We start from the raw sequence: 19804 nt of genomic DNA, 5'->3' as shown, positions 1-19804 counted from the left end.
TGTGTGTGTGTGTGTGTGTGTGTGTGTGTGTGTGTGAGATCTGGTCTATGAGGAGGCAGGGTTTTCCTATTTCTATAACCACCTGCAGAGAAGTAGAGGAGAGTGGAGACTGGGGCAGGGTTGGGGACGTGGGTGGAGGAGGAAGTACAGTGTGGCATATACAAACATACATCCATCTATCCATCCATACACCCTTGGAGAACTGGTCAGACCACTTTGGGGCAGCTGAAGCAATCTGGTGAAGGGAGCCTGCTTGGACAGGGGAATCAGCCAACAGATGGATAACTCAATGAAGCTGCTGCTTGACTGGGGAGCTGCCTTCCCGCTGACCCCTGTAGGGAGGCCCTGGCCCTGTTGTCGGCAAAACAGACGTAGGTCATCCCTTTGGGCTTTGGGGTCTCAGAAGAGTAGGGGAGGGGAGAGGAGATTGCAGGGTCATGTCGTCCTAAACTGGTGAATCAGCATAGAGGAAACATTTCCATCTCTATTCTCTTCCTGTCCTCCTGCCTCAATGGACCAGATTGTCAAGAAGAGAATTCTTGAATTGAAAGAGATATAGAGCCAGGTGACTCCACTGTTTAATCTCTTGTGGCAGGGATTCCCTAAACCTTTCCCCGAAAGGACCTCATTAATCTCCATCCACCTCTTCGCCCAGCCTACATTCTAGGCTGGTTCCAGTCCCTGCAAACTGATCTCGATGTCTTCAGCCTTTCTGTCTCCCTCTGCTTTGGCCCCTAGGCTGAATGGGAGACACGAAAACATCTGAGACCCTCTCCTTCCCTTCCCCACCCCACCCCCAGGACAAGGCATAGTTAGAGCTGAAGAAGGACTAGTCCTTCTTCACTCAGTGGGTTCTGGGTTCCCCTTGTTGAGGAAAAGCAGGAAAGTGAAGAAGGGGAAACTGAGTCCCCCAAACCTCTATGGACAAGAAGAATCGTCTTCACTATTGGTTGTTTATCTCATCTGACCTTCCGAAGAGCCCCATGAAGTAGGCAGGGTCGGGTTTAGAATCTCCCCTTGCTAAAGCATGAAACCAAATCTCAAATCCAATGGGTGGCTTAAGGCCATATTGCTAGTCAGGGCTAGAGATCTTGGAATCTTCCTCCAGATCTAAATCCTCTGGTGTGATAAAGAGCTGCTTATGCTCATTATAAAAGCTAGAGAAAACCGGGTTCAAATTCAGTCTCCAACACTTACTAGCTGTGTGACTCTGGGCAAGTCACTTAACCATACTTTAGCACAGTTTCTTCATTTGCAAAATAGGGATAATAAAGCACTCACCTCCCAGGTTTATTGTAAGGATCAAATGAGATCATACCTGTGAGAAACCTTTTTCAAAATCTTGAAGTGATGTATAAATTCTAGCTATTACTAACCTAGAGGCCATAGAATGTTAGCCCTGGAAAAGACCTTAAATACTATATATTCAACTCCCTCATTTTACAAGGGAGGAAACTGAGGCTTAGAGGAAGGAAAGTTACTGACCCAAGGTCACACGGAGCCAAAGTATGAGTCCAAAGTTCTCCTGAGAGGTGCTCTTAACACTAATTCTACTAGAACCCAGGCTTATTGAGCTGTGATTAAGTTGTCTGTCCATCATATCACTGTCTCTCCGAAGGGTGGACAACAAAGGAGAAACAATTTTTGGGGGGGCCTAGGAATTCCACCCCTTCCAAGTAGCCTCTCCCTAGGTTCCCCTTTTTGTGTGGTACAGTATGTCAGGACTGCATGTGGTTCACAGACTATTCTAAGTTCCTTCAGCAACAGGGAACAGGTTTATTTACCTTTGTGTCTCCCTCAGTGTCTTTTCCTCAGAAAAGATTCCATAAGTGTTTGGTGGATGAAAGAATGAGCCCAGAAGTTCCCACCCTGCCCCCTCTCCCTGCCTAACGGGATATGGAACTTTGACCCTGGGCAGGTGGGACCAAGGGACATGACCTTTGCCAGGGTACACCCAGCAGGGGAGTTAATACATTACCTCCCCTAAGGCTCCACTTTCACAATCTCTGGACTTGGGGCTCTAGTTACAGATTTACTTCTGAACGATGTCTGTGATGTTTGGACTAAAGTCCTCATAGCTTATACAGGTGTTCTTGTCCTCTCCTTTTTCTGTCCCCAGGCACCTCCCAGGCCTGCATCCAAAGGATGGGGACCCAGGAGGACCAAACGACTCTAGCCCAGGTACCAGGGGACCAGAGAGAGATAGGATGGTGGGACAGCGTGAGGTGGCTGGTGTAGGAAAAGGGAAGGGATTATCATCTCCTCACCCACTTTGTCCTCTCTAGGTAGTAAGGGCAGAATCTTGACTGGATTTGGGAGGCTGGGAAAGACATCAGCTTTGAGGGGAATAGGGGTGTGTATGTGGGGGAGGTGTGTACCAGGCTCTGGGCCCTGCCCTGAGAAGCGTTGGAATTGGTGGAGTGAGTAGAATCCTCACATTTCTCACTTGTAAAGAAGCCCCAGTGTTGCTGGGGAGTGGCAGGGCCACTTGGAAAGGTAGACACTGAGAGGGAAATGGGGAAAGGAGGGGCTAAGGGGAGGACTACAAGTAAATGCTAACTATCTCCTTCCCTGTCACCTTAAATCTGGTCATACATGTAGATTTCTTAAAACTAATGGAAGAGTCTCTGAGTGTGTGGTGGGGGGGGAGGGGGGGACAGACAACTCTGGGAGAGGCTAGTCCTGAATCCAAAGGTAGGGCTCCACCCTCACGGAAGGCCCTCGCCCCCCTCTCAGTGAGCTCAGCTGAGCTCTCCTCTCCTGCCCTGACTGGGCTGACACAGGGTGATGACAGGGACCTGGACACAGGCCTTCTCCCTGTGGGCATCCTGGGCAACCTTAGGCATTTGAAGATTTAGATGGCTTGTCCTTGTCATTGCTTCCCTGAGTCTGGAGTAAGAAATGGGATGCCTGGAGTCTGTGTCCATGGCCTGCTCTTTCTGCTAAAGAGAATAAACCCTTAGGGTCCCCAGTGAAACAATCAATAAGCATTTATGTTCTACTGTGCCTACTAAGTTCTATTCCAGGGTGAAATAAGACATGTTCCTGAGGAGCTTAAAGTCTAACCAGGGGAGGCAATGTGTACGCACACACACACACACACACACACACACACACAGAGACAGAGACAGAGAGAGGCAGAGACAGGGAGACAGAAAGAAAAAGAGGCAGACACAGAAAGACTCAGAAAGACAGAGACAGAGAGAAAAAGAGACAGAGAGATAGAGACAGAAAGAAAAGCAGAGAGACAGAAAAACAGAGACACATACAGAGAAAGACAGGGAGACAGAAATAGAGAGAGAGAAAGAGGAAGACAAAGACAAAGAAAGAGAAAGAAATAGAGACAGATTGAGAGAAAGAGAAAGAGAAAAAGAGAGATGGAAACAGAGACAGAGAAGAAAGACTCACAGAGAGCCAGAGACAAAGAAAGAGATATAGACAGAGAGAGAGAGAAAGAGGAGGACAGAGAGAAAAAGAGACAGAGAGAGAAACAGAAAGGGAGAGAGAAAGAGACAGGGAGACAAAGAAAGACAGAAAGACACAGAGAGAGAAAAAGAGAGAGACAGAGGAAGAGAGATAGAAAGACCCAGAGAGAGACAGAGATGGAGAGAGAAAAAGAGAGACAGAAAAATAGAGACAGAGAGAGAAATACAAAGGGAGAGAGAAAGAGACAGGGAGACAGAGAGAGACAGACAATGAGACAGAGAAACAAAGAGAGACAAAGAGAGGCAGAAAGAGAGAGAGAGAGAGAGAGAGAGAGAGAGAGAGAGAGATGACACAAGATGATTTGGGGAGAGCACTGGCAGCTGGGAACATTAGAAAAGACTTGATGTAAAAGGTGACATGAGCTGAGCCTTAAAGGAAACCAGGGTGGGAGCTGGAGGGGAGGAGAAAGGGCATTCTGGACATGGGGGACAGCCAGGGCAAAGACATTGGAGGTGGGAGATGGATAAGTTACAGTAAAAAGACCAGTTTGCCAGGATGACGGTGTCAGTGCAGGGATTTCTGATACAGGTGGAAAGGCAGGATGGAGGCAGGCTGTGAATGTCACTGAACTCTAGACTGAAGACTCTGGTGTTGTTGTTGTTGTAGAGGTGTTAGGAGACAGTGAAGGTTATTGTGTAATGTGGTCAGACCTGTGCTTTAGAAAAATCACCTTGGCAAGTGCGTGGAGGATGGGACTGGGTCCGGTAAGACCAGTTAGGAGACTATGTGAATTGTATAGGAAAGATGTGATGAAAGACTGGCCTGGGCTGATGGGCCGCCGTGCAGAAGGGAGCAGATGGGAGAGATGTCACAGAGGCAGAAATGAGAAATGAGAAAACTCGGAGGCTGATTGACTGTGGGGCAAATGAGGCTGAGCCTGAGACTGAGGGGGAAGCTGGGTGACTGGAAGGACGGTGGCATCTTCAATGGAAAAAGGGACATTTAAAGAGGGGAGGGGAAAGATGAATTCAGCGTTGGACCTACTGAATTTGAAGTGTCTATGGGCCATCCAGCAGTTGGTGAAGAGGTACTAGAACTGAGGGGAAAGACACCCAGTCATCCTTATTTCTACTCCCCATTTCTTGGACTTCTAGGGCAAATGTGGACATGAGGAGAGAATCCAAAGACCTTACTCCTTTCTTGTGATCATTATTATAGTATTTCATAACTTTCTGAAGTGTTTCTGTGTCCCTTTTAATGAGTACAAGGCCCTTTTGAGATATAGGGCACCGATTGTTCTTTCATTTTACAGAGAGAGAAGCTGAGTCCCAGTTAGGTGAAGTCTCTTGTCCAAGATCACATGAGTTAGCTGGAGAAGGGACAAGAACTCAAGAATGAGAGGCAGTGTGGCACTGTGTGGAGAGTCAGGAAGACCTGCATCTGAATCCTGCCTTAGGTGGCTGTGGGAAAATCATTTGGACCTCAGTTTCCTCACTGGCAAAATGAAGGGGTTGGATTTGATGACCTTAGAGGACCCTTTCAGCTCTAAATCTCTGACCCTATGACCCTTGTTTCCTGTTCTTCAGCTCCTTTCACAACTCCTTTATGCTTCTCTAACTAGCTCCTTAGGCCTTGGTGACCTTGCCTTTCTTCTCCCCTCCTCTGCCTCTCTCCAACAACAAATGGGTGTCCACTTTAGCAGCAGAAATGTTCTCTTTAGTGAAATGGAAATATGCTCGCCTTCACCCCATGTCCACCCCCTAAGAGCCTATCAGGGCTATCCCCACACCCACAGAGAGGATCTGGAGAAGGGAGCAAGATAAGAGACCTGGGAACTTGCTTCCAAATTTGGATTCCTATTAGGGGCCTGGGAGAGGGACTATGGCCCTATTCCACATAGTCCCTTGGGATGTGGGGGGTTCTGGGTATAGTGAGGAGCCAGACAATCTGATGGATCAGTAAGGAACTGATAAGAGTCTGATCACAGGTCACTAAGCGCCAAGATTACTGACAACATTACAGGAATGAGGAGCTGGGAATGTCCCAAAGCAAGAGGGATCAGGGTGTGGTGGCAAAGGGCAAGGTGGGAAACCAGCAGAGCACAGGTTCGTGGTTGGCAGAGATCACTGGGCCTTGGCAGGGAGGAGGGATAGACTTTGCCTGGCTCATCCTTCCTCCCCAATCCAACTCAACCCCACCTAGGCCTCGTGGAAATCTCATTGCTCACTGCCCCCCTTCCCAACAGGAGACTGAGGGCTCCACCCACTCCAGGGCCCCCCCAGAGGACCCCAACTTAGACATGCTCTACAAGATCGAGGATGTACCCCCCTGGTACCTCTGCATTCTCCTGGGATTCCAGGTAATCCCTTCAGCCTTTCATTCCCACTTCTACAGCTCCACATTGGGGAGAAAAGAGATCCCTTCATGGCCTCCAGCTCACATCTCTCTGGCACATCTCTGGGAGTCGTCCCAATTCCAATTCTCTCCCCAAGGATATGAAATAATTTGAAGGACAATTATTAAGCACCTACTGTGTATAAGGTACTACCTTCCATCTAAAGATTAAGGGATCATAACTTTCAAGCTAGAGGGGGCCTCAGGAAGTAGAAATTAAAGATGGGGTTATTTGTTCCCAAGGTTAGGTTATGGAGGCAGAGGGAGTATTCATACCCTGCAGGAATGATAACTACTCCACAAAATTAATACTTTGTAAGCAAGTATATGGATACCCCATGGGGAGTACAAATGTACAGCGAGCAGGTCCTCACAGACTTGGTCAATATCTAGTAACAGCATGGTAGATAAAGAGGTTGAATAGTTTCTAGTGGTATGGGCATTTTGTCTCAGTAGCAATTATGCTCTCTGCCACCCCATGTAAAGACTACCTCTAACAAATCCTCCACTGTACTCAGTTTCCTCATCTGTACTATGGGCAGAATGGTATGTGGACCCTCCCCAATTGGCAGAAACAATGGAATAAGGAGATGAGTCATAGGAGTTAGACTTAGAAGGACACTTAGAGATCGTCTAGTTCAATCCTCTCATTTTACAGATGAGGAAACTGAGACCCATTGAGGTTAAGTGACTTGCCCAAGGTCACACAGAGAGTAAGTAGCAGAGTTGGGATTCAAACCTGAGATGCTCTGATTCCACATACAGTGCTTTTGCCCCTACACCTGGGCTTCCCTGAGGCTTGATCTGAGGAGATTGGGTCGTGCCATGGAGGGGCTGGCCTCATGGTCTTTCTCCTCTCTCCCCAGCACTACCTGACCTGTTTCAGTGGCACCATTGCTGTACCCTTTCTCCTTGCTGATGCTCTCTGTGTGGGCAAAGATCAGTACATGATCAGCCAGCTCATTGGCACCATCTTCACCTGTGTGGGCATCACCACCCTCATCCAGACCACTCTGGGCATCCGGTGAGAGTCTTCCCCAGCCTACAGCCTGCAGCCGCCAGTCCTCACACAGTCCAGAGTCAGAATGCTCTTAGTCCAAGTAGGACAACGGAGTCTAATCATGGGGAGGAGAGGGTATAGGGGTGAGGATCAATTGATTAATCAGCAAGTATTTATTAAGTGTCTACTGTATGCCAGACAGTGTGGTAAGCACTTGGAATACAAGTACAAAAAAAAAAAAAAAAGAAATCATCTCAATTCACAAGCAGTCTGCTTTCCAACTGAGAATTCTAACAAGGGTCACCTTGTTCTGAGAGATTCCAGAAAGAAGATGCTACGGCCTTCCTTCGAACACCCATCAAGCTACCCACCTAGGTGGCAGATTCTTCCCATAATATGTATCTGTCTGTCTGTCCCTAGTCCCTCCTCATGCTGAGGGTCTAAAGACCAAGAAGATCCCACATTGACATTTACTCAATCTCTGTCTTCTACTCTATTTGTCTCTCTACTTTCTAACTCTTTATATCCTTGTCTTTTACCTGAGTGTTTCCCTTCCTCTCTGTCTCTCTCTGTATCTCTGTCTCTGTGTCTGTCTCTCCTTGTCTCCTTCTGCGTATCTGTGTCTCTGTCTCTCCTTGTCTCTCTCTCTCACTGTTTCTCTCTGCCTGTGTCTGTTTCTCTCTCTACCTTCGTCTCTGGCCTCTTTCTGTCTGTTCTCCCACACAGGCTACCCCTGTTTCAAGCGAGTGCCTTTGCCTTCTTGGTTCCAGCCGAAGCTATCCTGTCCCTGGAAAAATGGCGATGCCCCTCAGAAGGTGGGGACCGTCAGGAGGGAGAAGGGCTAAGGAGGGAGAGGGAAAGGAGAGGGACAAGGGCAGCTGCCTTGAAGCAGCTGTTATATCAGAGAGGACTCAGTCAAGCCTTGGCCAGAATTTCCTCTCCCTCTGTTTCCCTTCCTCTGTTTCTGTTTCTCAGAGGAGATCTATGGTAACTCGAGTTTATCCCTGAACACATCACATATTTGGCACCCACGGATGAGAGAGGTGAGAGTTGTCGGGTGAGGGGTGAAGGGGTGTGTGTCCCATTGAAGGCTCCAAGGGGGATCAAATGGAACAATGAAAATGAAGCCCAGATTCAGGGAAATTCTTATGAATTAGGGAAAGTTGGAAAAGCAGAGACCTCGGGGAACAGCTTATATCTCAACAAAGTCTGGCCAAGGGAGGAAGGAGGGGCATGGGAAACCTTCCAACTCCAGCCCTCGAGCTGGTCCAACAGCTCTCTGCCGCACCTAACCCTACCCACAGATCCAGGGGGCGATCATGGTGTCCAGCACAGTAGAGGTGATCATTGGGCTTTTGGGGCTGCCAGGAGCCCTGCTCAGCTACATCGGGCCCCTCACAGTCACCCCCACTGTCTCCCTCATCGGCCTCTCCGTCTTCCAAGCTGCTGGAGATCGGGCTGGAGCTCACTGGGGCATCTCAGCCTTGTGAGTGTCCTGGCCCCCAGTACCTTCTTTTCTCTCTAATGACCCCCTCCCAATATATATTTCTCCTCCCTGTTTTGCTTGTACCCCAGTCCCTTCTTCCCATTTCTCTCCACCCCCAAACTCTACTACTCACTCCTTCTCCTCCAAGTAGACTGTTTTAGCTGGGGAGAGCCTTAGATGTCATGTAGTCCTACCCTGTCACTTTATAGGTAGAGAAATAGAAGCAGTTTGACTAAGGGCATATGGCTAGTTATCAGAAGAGCCAGAACCAGAGCCTTCCTTGATTTCTGCTCTGAGGTTCTTTTTCCTAGACCATCATGCACTTCCCTACTCACGACCCTACCTCAGAACTGCCCCTCCCTCCTTGCCCAGCCTGTCTCTGTCATGGGCCATTGGATTTGGAGTGAGAGGTCCTGTGTTCAAATCCCAGATCTGCTGCTATCTTAGATAACTCACCTCTTCTCTATGTCTCCATTTCCTTATTTGGAAAATGAGGGAGTTGGAGTGTTTGATCTCTACAGTCCTTGAACAGCTTATAATCCTGTGATCTATGCTGCCTTTCTACCTCCAGTTCCATTCTCCTGATCATCCTCTTCTCCCAATATCTCCGAAATGTCACCTTCTGCCTGCCTGGCTACAAATGGGGCAAAGGCTTCACTCTCTTCCGGATCCAGATCTTCAAAATGTTTCCTGTGAGGAGGCCAGAGTGGGGCAAGGGTTGGAATGGGACCCCGGACCTGGGGCTGGCAGACAAAAGGCCAAGGAGAATCCTTTCCTGGAGTTGGGAGTTTCCTAGGGTTGAGGGAATCCTTTCCAGGAAATCCGGTGGCTCAGTGGGAATTCTTCCCAGGATTGAAGTGCCTCAGGGAGGCAGAAGGAGAGACTCTCAAGTCTTTCAAGCTTAGGGGCACAGGGGCTCCCCTGGCGCCTTCCTTTGATGTCTGATCACTTTTCTTGCCCCCTTCTCCTCTCCTCCAAAAGATCGTCCTGGCCATTATGACCGTTTGGCTATTCTGCTACATCCTGACACTAACTGACGTGCTGCCTTCTGACCCCAATGCCTATGGCTTCAAGGCTCGGACAGATGCTCGTGGGGAGATCATGTCCATTTCACCCTGGGTCCGCATTCCCTACCCTTGTGAGTAAACCCTGCAACTAAAAACCATGAGACCTGGCTCCATCCCCAGAGTAGGGGGCCTGGAAAAACATCAGGATGGAATCTTCTCTCTGTTCCCATATCTGGGGAGCTAAGAGCACAGGTGAAAAGGTGCCAAGTCCTGGGGAGAAGGGAGCAGATTGGGGCAGAGGGGAGGGCGAAGGAAGTATTTGGAAAATACACATTTTTCAGCTAAATCCATTCTTTCTAATGCTGGGATCACCTTGGCATTACCAAGATGTATGTCCCTTGGTACAGTGGTGGTTGCTGAGTTTTGTGCCCTGTGTCCATCCCTCACAACTGATCCCCCTCAGGTCAGTGGGGCCTCCCTAGTGTGACTGCAGCTGCTGTTTTGGGCATGTTCAGTGCCACATTGGCAGGCATCATCGAGTCTATTGGAGACTACTATGCTTGTGCCCGACTGGCTGGGGCCCCTCCACCCCCTGTTCATGCCATCAACAGGTATGGTATCATCATGTGTGTGTAAGTAGGTGACCAATCTACCCTCTGTCAAGCTCTAACCTCCCTCTCCTATCTCAAAGAGTTATGGTTTGATTTGTTTGGTATGGGGCTGAAGGCAGGATGATAGCAGAAAGGACCTGGCCTGAGAGGCAGTAGACCTGAATTCTGGTCCCAGTTTGGCCCCTTACTCACCAGAAACCTTCAGCAATTAACTTCAGCTTTCAGAGTCTGTTTCCTCATCTGTCAAGGGTAAAATACCTGACCTGCCCTGCCCTTCCTCACAACTATGGATCGGCATAAAAAGCACTTTAAAAAGTACAAATACTTGTAGGATCCCTGCTTGGTTCAATGTGGGATCCACTGGTATAGATCAGAAGGGCCCTCCCTGAATGGTCTTAACAGACAGTCTTTAGTCACTCGTTAAAAAATTTCACATCCATGCTTGCCAGCTTGGTGCCAACCCTCTCTGGACTTAGCTAGGCTGACCCTCAAACAACAAGAGGACAAGCTAACACCAGACCTGCCCTGGGAGCCCTTCCAACTCAGTAGGACTGTGCCGTGTCTTGTGCCTCATCAGCATAGCCCAAGGTTACTTCCCTGCCATGAGGAAACAGTGGAAGAGGACTATAGTGGAAGTAAAGGATAAATAAAATACTGTACACATGTAAAAAATTATAATATTGTCCACCACTCATTGGCACCTTTTCTAGGGGGATCTTTACCGAGGGCATCTGCTGTATCATTGCTGGGCTGCTCGGGACTGGTAATGGCTCCACTTCCTCTAGCCCTAACATCGGTGTCCTGGGCATCACCAAGGTACTAAGAGCCAAGACTGGGTCTTCTGTCTTCTTTCATTTCCCATTTTCCTTCTCTCCTCTCTCCCTAGTTTCCTTCTCCTGACCCTGAAACCATCCCCTTCCAGGCATCACTCGGTCCTGGCTGTGTCAGTTTGTGGCTGATTCCATCCAATCCTCTCATCTGTAGGTGGGGAGTCGAAGGGTGGTCCAGTATGGGGCAGGTATCATGCTGATTCTGGGAATGATTGGCAAGTTCACGGCTCTCTTTGCTTCCCTCCCTGACCCTATCCTGGGTGGCATGTTCTGCACTCTCTTTGGTGAGTCCTAGAGAGGAGAACATTTTGTACCTGCTTTCTCCTTCTTCACCAGTGCCCACCCTCCATCTTCTAGGGCTTACTCTTCTTTAAGGTTAGAAAGTAGTACCTCCTGGGGCTACTAGGTGGCGTAGTGGATAGAGCACTGGCCTTGGAATTATGGGGACCTGAGTTCAAATTTGACCTCAGACACTTACTAGTTGTGTGACCCTGAGCAAGTCACTTAACCCCTATCACCTCCTCCTCGCCTCCCCCAAAAAGTAGAACCTCCTAATTCAGAGCATATGTATAGCATAAATGGTTAGCATATGGGAAAGGGAGGGGTAAGGTCAGAGTCAGGGATAGGGAAAGGTAGGACCCTATCTGTTGTCCTTTGAGTAGCAAGAGAGAGTCTAATAGAGACCAGGGCGTGATAAATATAATGCTTCGAGTTCATGGGAATGGGGAGGGGTGGAGAGAGGGAAGGCCAAATAATTCATTATTGGTTTGGTTGGAGAATGGTTACAATCAACCAGAAACTTCTTAAAGAATGTGTCTTTTGGGAGTTGTGACTTGCACTCCTGTCCCTGGAAGGAAATGTGTGGGCTCTGAAAATCCAGGGGGTCTGGTCCTTTCTTCCCAACCTCCATTTGTGTCTCTCCACCACCATTTGTGTCTCTGACTGAATGGTTGCTTTTTCTCAGGGATGATCACGGCAGTGGGCCTGTCCAATCTTCAGTTTATTGATATGAATTCTTCCCGAAATCTCTTTGTCCTGGGATTCTCCATGTTCTTTGGTCTGATGCTGCCTAACTACCTGGATTCTAATCCCACTGCCATCAACACAGGTGCCTTACTCCCCTCCCAGGCTCCTCCTCCATCTGTCCTTGTCTATTATCCATCTATTTCTTGGTCCATCCATCAGCTGCACCTCAGGATCAGGAATGAGGTCAAGCCAGGAAGCAGGGCCCAACAAAGCATTGACCTCTCAGGCTGCTATGAACATCTTGGACCAGAGAGTGTCTCTCCATTTCCCTTATTCTTTTACCCTTCCAGAGTACAAAGGTGGGGGAAGTGGGGTGCTGGCTGCTGGAGCAGAAAAAGGGTGGATTTTGGATTAGAGGAGCTGGATTCAACTCTTAACTTCCATGTGCTTCCTTATGTGACTTTAGGCAAAAGGTATAGATAATCACCAGTGTCCTTCCCAGCTCTAAATACCATGATTGTTTGAAACCCTACTACTGGTCAAGTCTACTTCTGCCTTTTTAACCCTCACATTATAATGGGTAGGGTGGGAAACTAGATGTTGAAGTGGATAGATTGCAGGGCCTGAAATCAGGAAGACTCATTTTCCTGAGTTCAAATCTAGCCCCAGACACACTATGTGACCCTGGACAAGTCACCTTATCCCATTTACTGCAGTTTCCTCATCTGTCAAATGAACTGGAGAAGGAAATGGCAAACTGCCCCAGTGTCTTTGCCAAGAAAACCCCAAATGGAGTCATGAAGTGTCAGACATGACTGAAATAACTAAACAAGAACAAAAAGATAGGATGAAATTGATCATTGTTGAGAGGCTGGGACTTTTTAAGCAGGAGAAAGGGGAGTTCTGGCCTGGCTTGCTGGGTAAGGGGTAGTCACAGCCTTGGAGAGTGGGCCAGCTAGAATGACCTTAAGGATCTCAGTATATCAAAGTGTACAGAATTTCACTTCTGTGTTCCCTCCTGTAGGTGTTCCTGAAGTGGACCAGATCTTGACTGTGCTGCTAACAACTGAGATGTTTGTGGGTGGCTGTCTGGCCTTTATCTTGGATAATACTGTCCCAGGTATGACTTTCCCATGACCTCCAAGGGACTATGATGGAGGGGGATAAGGGAAGGGGAGGACAGAAGTCCTGGAACCTCAGAATTGGGCTCTCTTATTTTTAGAGAATATTTCCAAGATTACTCGTGCAACACCTTCCTATATCTTCATCTGTAAGAGAAGAGACTAAATTAGATGATTATTGAAAGCCTCTTCCATCATCAACAGTATATGATTCTAGACACAGTTATTAAAAACATACTGCATGCTCCATTCCTCTGAGGGTAGTTGCAGGAGAAAGCATGGTGATCCCAGCTTTGGGAGAGCTTAAAGCATTGTTGAGGAAATAAAATTTACACATGGAACGAAAGGAGACCAATAGACAAGATGGAATAAAATACAGAGATGCTTTCAAAGGTTACAAATGGATAATAGTAATTTACATACAGCACTTGCAAAGTGCTCTGACCACAGTCCTTTGTTGTAGATGCTCCCCACTTTACAGATAAGAAAACTGAGGTTAGAAACAGGCTAAATGACTTGCCCAGGTCCACATAGCTAGTCTGTGTCTGAGGTAGGATTTAAAACCAGGTCTTCCTGACTCCATCTAGTTTCCTTTGTAGGAGGGGATAGATATAGAAAGGACTTTGGAGAGAATCATCCTCTCCCATCCCCCAACACATTTTATAGTTGAAGAAACTGAGGCCCAGAAGGACAAAACGTGTCCAGGGTCACACAGGAGCTAACAGAAGGGGATTCTAAGTTGAGTCCTGTAAATTTAAATGCACCAATCTTTCTACTGCATCACTGACTCTCAGGGGAGACTGGAGTGGTTAAGAAGGGCTTCCTGGAGGAGAAAGCACTCAAGCTGGGCCTTAAATGGTAGAACCTCACCTAAGCTGTTGAGAGCTAGAAAGGCCTGCCAGGATCAGACAGGGGCTGGTGGAGGGAAAGGAGGAATATGAACCTGGAGGCCATCCTCTAGACAGCTTACAAAAAAAGATTCCAGTTAGTGTCCTGGCCTTGCAGATAATCCCAGGCCCAGAGTGTTAATGGGTCCTCTGGAAGATTTGCTCCTGTTTAGGGAATACAGGCTGGATACTACAAGTTCAGAGAGAGATAGGTAAAATGATTTTGTTGGATTTCTCTGTAATGCCGCTTGGGTCCTTGCTCAGGCTGCCACTGCTGCTGGGCTTGCCACTGAGTGACTGTGTGATTGTCATCAATGAATGGCGGGATTCACAGCAGGCTCCTTTCAATAGTGCCAGATATGGAAGGATCTGGTGGAATGAACCTAGCCTGTACAATTATCGGTTGTTCTGGTGGGCTTGTTGCCATGGTACCCAATCAGCCAGAGAGAAAGAGGAGACTAAATGGGAGGGGGCGGGGGAGAAAGGGAGGGTGGAGAGAAGGGGAGGGAGGCACACATACAGACACAGAGAGACAGAAACAGAGAGGGGGAGAGGCAGAAAGAGAGAGAGAGGGAGAGAGACAGACGAGGAGGAGAAATAGAGAGAGGGAGACAAAGGAGGAGGAGGGGGAAGAAGAGAGAGAGAGAGAAAGAGAGAGAGAGAGAGAGAGAGAGAGAGAGAGAGAGAGAGAGAGAGAGCACTACAGCCTACGGCTGGCAGGGAGCAGTATCTGAGTCTGGCTGCAGCAGGATTTATGAGACACCAAAGAAAATAAGAAAAAGGGAGCTGGGTGAGGTACCTAATCTGGACCATAATCTTTAGTCAGCTATTCCAATTGAACAGCCAATAATTGTCATGTCAAACAGGTGCCCCTGCTCTTTCACATCAGTTAACATTTACCTTGCACTAAAATTCTCTCACCCTTAATCCTATAATTCCTTTTTGAATTCATATTTGCCTGTCTATAGGCCAGTTGTTTCATATTGGTGCAATCAATTCAACAAATCTTGATACAGCATGTAGTATGTTTTGGCCTTGTGCTAGGCACTGTGTGGGGTAGAAAGGAGGAGAAAAGATAATCCCTTTTTTCAAGGATTCTACAGCTGGTGGGAAAGTCAAGGTATACTTGCAACAGTAGAAAACAGAGAATGGTGGGTCCTGTAGAGTATAGTGAAAGAACACTTGATCACCTGAATTTGAGTCCTACTTCTGACACTTATGAACTATGTGACCTTGGGCAAGTCTCATTTCACCTCTCTTTGCCTCAGTCTCCCTTTTTGTAAAATGGAGATAATAATACCTAAATTTTCTGTTTCACAAGGAAAGCAATCAAGCAGCAAGTAATATTTATTAAATGTCTACTATGGGCCAGGCACTGTACTGGGTGCTACAGAACACAAAAGAGAAAAGCTTACATTCTAAGATGGGAGACACAAGAACATATATGAGTTGATAGAAAACAATTACAAAGGGAGTACTGTTTAAGGTGCTATATAAACTTATTATTATTAGATAGTATGTGTTGAAGGAACTGAGTGAAGGGCAGACATCAGTGAGGATGAGCTGAAGTAGTCAGAGAAGACTTCACAGAGAAAGTAGGCTTTGAAGGACATGTGAAATTTGGAGGTAGAGAGGAACAGGGAGGGTATGGCAGAGTAAGAGATTGAATGCAAGAATGTGGATGACAAAATAGTAGTGGGAGATAAGGTTGTTTGGGTAAAGAGGGCACAGATTACAGAGGAATCTGAATCTTTACAAATTCACCAAAATAGAGGCAGCTCCCCCTTACCTAGTCTGCCATTCCTCTTCTCTTGGTATCCATTCCATTTGTCTTTCAAGATTCACCTCCTTGGGATAGCTAGAAGGCACAGTGGATAGAGCACCAGCCTTGGAGTCAGGGAAGGACCTGAGTTCAAATCCAGCCTCAGACACTGTGCTAAGCAAGTCACTTAATCTAGATTGTTTCTTTCCCCCATCCCCCCCCAAAAGACTTCACTTCCTTCATGAAGCTTCTTTTACCTTCCTCTGACCCTCAATGAAACTTACTGTCTATTACTTGGCAAATTCTACTGTGTATTTTATTTCTCTTTTGGATATATAATTCTTTCCATTTGGACTTCAAGCTTCTTAAAAGGTAGAGATTCTGTATAATTTCTCTTTCTAGCTTTGTACATTGTCATGAAGTAGGTGCTAAATGAGCATTTGTGGATGAGGATGATAAAAAGAACATTTCAGAATCATTAACATTGATGTTTTGCATGACTGTACATGTATAATCGATATCAAAGTGCTTGCCTTCTTAAGAAGGGGGAAGGGGAGGGAGGGAATTTGAAACTCAAATATTATTTTTAAAAATTAATGGTAAAATTGTTTTTACATGTAATTGAGAAAAAAACATTCTTAACAAAAGAATCATCAACATTTCTCCTATTTCTTGCTACTCAGATGAATCAGCTTAAAAAATTAGAAAGTTGCTGCATTTTAGATCTGCCTTCTTGCTGAGAAAATTGATTCTAGCAATATTTTCATTAAATATAATTTTAAAAATATTTGTAACATTTTATTTTTAAAATTATTTTAAAATATTTCCCCCCAATTTCATGTTAAAATGATTTTTTAACTTTTTTTTAAGTTTTGAGTTCCAAATTCCATCCCTCCCTTTTCTCCCCCGTTCTTGAGATGGTAATCAATTCAATATAGGCTATACATGTGCAATCATGTAAAACGTTTTCATATTAGTTATTTTGTACAAGAAAACTCAGACATAAAAATGAAAGATAGGAAGTGAAAAATAGTATGCTTCAGTCTGTATTCAGATAATATCAGTTCTTTCTCTGGAGGTAGATAGCATGCTTCATTGTTAGTTGTTTGGGATTGTCTTGGATCATTGTATCGCTGAGAATAACTAAGTGATTCATAGTTCTTCATTGTACAATATTGCTATTATTGTGTACAATGTTCTCCTGGTTCTGCTCATTTCACTTTGAATCAGTTCATTTAAGTCTTCCCCGGTTTTTCTGAAATCATCCTGCTTGTCATTCCTTTTAGCACAATAGCATTCCATCACAATCATATATCACAGCTTGTTCAGTCATTTCCCAATTGATGGGCATCCCCTTGATTTCCAATTCTTAGCCCCCACAAGAAGAGATGCTATAAATATTTTTGTACAAATAAGTTCTCCCTCCACCTTTTAAAAATCTCTTTGGGATACAAGCCTAGCAGTGGTATTGCTGGATCAAAGAGTACGCACAGTTTTGTAGCCTTTTAGGCATAGCTTCAAATTGCTCTCCAGAATGGTTGCATCAGTTCACAACTCCACCAACAGTGCTCAAGTGTCCCAGTTTTCCCACATTCCCTCCAACGTATATCATTTTTCTTTTTTGTCATATTAGCCAATCTGATAGGTTGGCTAATATGGTGGTATCTTAGAGTTGTTTTAATTTGGATTTCTCTAATCAATATTGATTTGGAGCATTTTTATATGACTATAGATAGCTTCGATTTCTTTGTTCAAAAACAGCTTATTCATATCCTTTGACCATTTATCCATTGGGGAATGATATATTCTTATAAATTTAACTCAGTTTCCCATATATTTGAGAAATGAGGACTTTATCAGAGATACTTGTTGCAAATTCTTCCCCCTCCCCCATTTTCTGCTTTCCTTTTCACTTTGGTTGCATTGGTTTTGTTTGTGCAAAAACTCTTTAATTATATAAAACCAAAATTGACTATTTTACATTTTGCAGTGCTCACTATATATTGTTTGGTCCTAAATTGTTCCTGTATCCATAGGTCTGTCAGATAAACTATTCCATGCTCTCCTAATTTTTGCTTATGTAAGTCGTGTACCCATTTTGACCTTGTCTAGATATAGAGTAAGATGCTGGTCTATATCTAGTTTCTGCCATGCCATTTTCCTGTTTTCTCAGCAGTCTTTGCTAAATAATGAGTTTTTCTTCCAAAAGCTTGGATCTTTGGGATTATTGTATATCACATTACTATGGTCATTTACTGTAATACATTGTGTACCACTGTTCCACTACTCCATTTCTTAGCCAATGCCAGACTGTTTTGAGAATTATCACTTTATGTTACAGTTTGAGATCTAGTATGGCTAAAGCACCTTCCTTCATATTTTTTTTTCAATGATTCCCTTGATATCCTTGACCTTTTGTTCTTCCAGATGAATTTTGTTTATTTTTTCTAGCTCTATAAAATAATTTTTGGTAATTTGATTGGTATCGCACCAAATAAATAGATCAATTTAGGTAGAATTGTCATATTTATAATATTGACTTGACCTACCCATGAGCAATTAATATTTTTCCAGTTGTTTAGATCTGACTTTATTTGTAAACATTACAAAAATGTTTTGTAATTGTGGTCATATAGTTTGTCTTGACAGGTAAACTTTCACGTATTTTATGTTGTCTAGTTATTTTAAATGGAATTTCTCTATCTCTTCCTACTCAACTTTGTCGGTAATATATAGAAATCCTGATGATTTATGTGGGTTGTTAATTATTTCCACTAGTTGATTCTTTAGGATTCTCTAAGTATACTATCATATCACTTGCAAAGACTGAAAGATTCGTTTCTTCATTGCCTAATTCTTGCTCTAATTCTTTCCATTTCTTTTTCTTCTCACGCTGCTAAAGCTAACATTTCTAGTACAATGTTGAACAATGGAGGTGACAATGGGCATCCTTGATTCACCCCTGGCAGGGCTGCTCTTACCTAAAATGTAGGCACTAGATATGTTCTGGCTAATGTAATACACAGCTTGGTACTCAAGCAAAAGATGAGACATTGTCCTTTTACAGGGAGCCCGGAGGAAAGGGGACTGATACAGTGGAAAGCTGGAGCTCATGCCAACAGTGAGACATCTGCAAGTTTGAAGAGCTATGACTTTCCTATTGGCATGAACACAATCCAAAAGATGGCCTTCTTGAAGTACATCCCTATCTGTCCAGTTTTCAAGGGTTTTTCTCCAAAGGCACAGGAACAGCTTCCTGCTCCAGAAGACAATCCAGAAAACACAGACATCCTATCTCTGAGCACCAAGGTCTGAAAAAGTGACTTCTGGGAAAGGTAGGGATGTACGTATATTCTCTCTGGCTCCACTAGAGTGATCTTAAGATCCAAACATCCCTATTTGATGGAATACCAAAAATCTCATCCAAGTGACTTACTTAGCTATAACAGCCTGAGGAGGGAAGTATGGGCTGGGAGCATACTTTTCATTGAAAGGAAATGTATGAATATTTTTACTTGTATACTTTCAGGTCATATACAACATGAGATAGGGAGAAAAATAGTCTAACATTGGGTACCATCTTTTCATAGAGCTAAACATACAGTTAAAAGTCTCCATTGCCTTGAGATCATGTGGTCATAGTAATCAGCAAGAGGAGTTCATCATTCAAAATGCAATGATTTCAGCTACTGTTAACAAATGGGTGAAAAAAACCACAAATGGATGAAAAAACTATTGAAGTGTTTGCTATGAGCCAAACACGGTGCTTATGACACAAACACAAAATCAAAGACAGCTCCCTCCTTAAAAGTTTGCCTTCTAATAGGGACAGACAAAACATAGGGGAGTGGTGGCCCAGGGCCTGACATTTTGGTCTCAAAGTTACTGAGACGGTGAGACTATATGGGAGTAAACCCTCTTCCAGACAGATCTCTTCCAGAACAATGGCAGAATTCATTATAGCATGATTTCAGAACTGTAAGAGAGGAAAGGGTAGGAAGGTGGAGACCACTGAGGTTGAGAAGATGGATCTGGAATAGGAAGTGAAGCATGGCTGAGAAGGTAGTCAAGACAATAGGACCCTAGGGAGTAAGTTCTGGAAACAAAAGGGTTAAAACCTCCAGGGCATTTACATTTTAAAAAATTTTATATCACTTTATATGAGTTTTATTTTTACATTAGTCATTTCAACAGGATTCTAGCATGAACCTAGACCAACAGAGAGGAAGTTTTTATGATCCCTTTTCCAGTATCATTACTCAGAGCTCAACTGGCTTTTAGTGACTGTTCATTTGCACATTCGTGGTTATTGTG

The 19804-nt window shown here is 45.1% G+C and overlaps 1 protein-coding gene across 7 annotated transcripts in view; it reads left to right on the top strand.

Moving 5' to 3' along the window:
* Positions 1–244: 244 nt before the first annotated feature.
* SLC23A1 (solute carrier family 23 member 1) overlaps positions 245–19804 on the top strand; it is a 33332-nt gene continuing 13772 nt past the window's right edge. The window contains exons 1-15 of one of the 7 annotated variants that reach the window (XM_072630447.1): positions 245–371; positions 2120–2181; positions 5672–5785; positions 6687–6844; positions 7547–7635; positions 7796–7863; positions 8125–8306; positions 8878–8998; positions 9288–9444; positions 9777–9924; positions 10635–10740; positions 10847–10904; positions 11719–11862; positions 12745–12840; positions 18558–18825. In XM_072630447.1, coding sequence (XP_072486548.1) covers positions 278–371; positions 2120–2181; positions 5672–5785; positions 6687–6844; positions 7547–7635; positions 7796–7863; positions 8125–8306; positions 8878–8998; positions 9288–9444; positions 9777–9924; positions 10635–10740; positions 10847–10904; positions 11719–11862; positions 12745–12840; positions 18558–18805 — 1845 coding nt within the window. In that variant the 5' untranslated portion in view covers positions 245–277 and the 3' untranslated portion in view covers positions 18806–18825. The other 6 variants (XM_072630446.1, XM_072630445.1, XM_072630444.1 and 3 more) reach the window with 6 other exon arrangements.

This window comes from Notamacropus eugenii, chromosome 1, assembly GCF_028372415.1.
Source record: "Notamacropus eugenii isolate mMacEug1 chromosome 1, mMacEug1.pri_v2, whole genome shotgun sequence".
Lineage (NCBI taxonomy): Eukaryota > Metazoa > Chordata > Mammalia > Diprotodontia > Macropodidae > Notamacropus > Notamacropus eugenii.
Note: the sequence above shows the minus strand (reverse complement) of the source record. Positions and strands in the feature narration are given on the sequence as shown.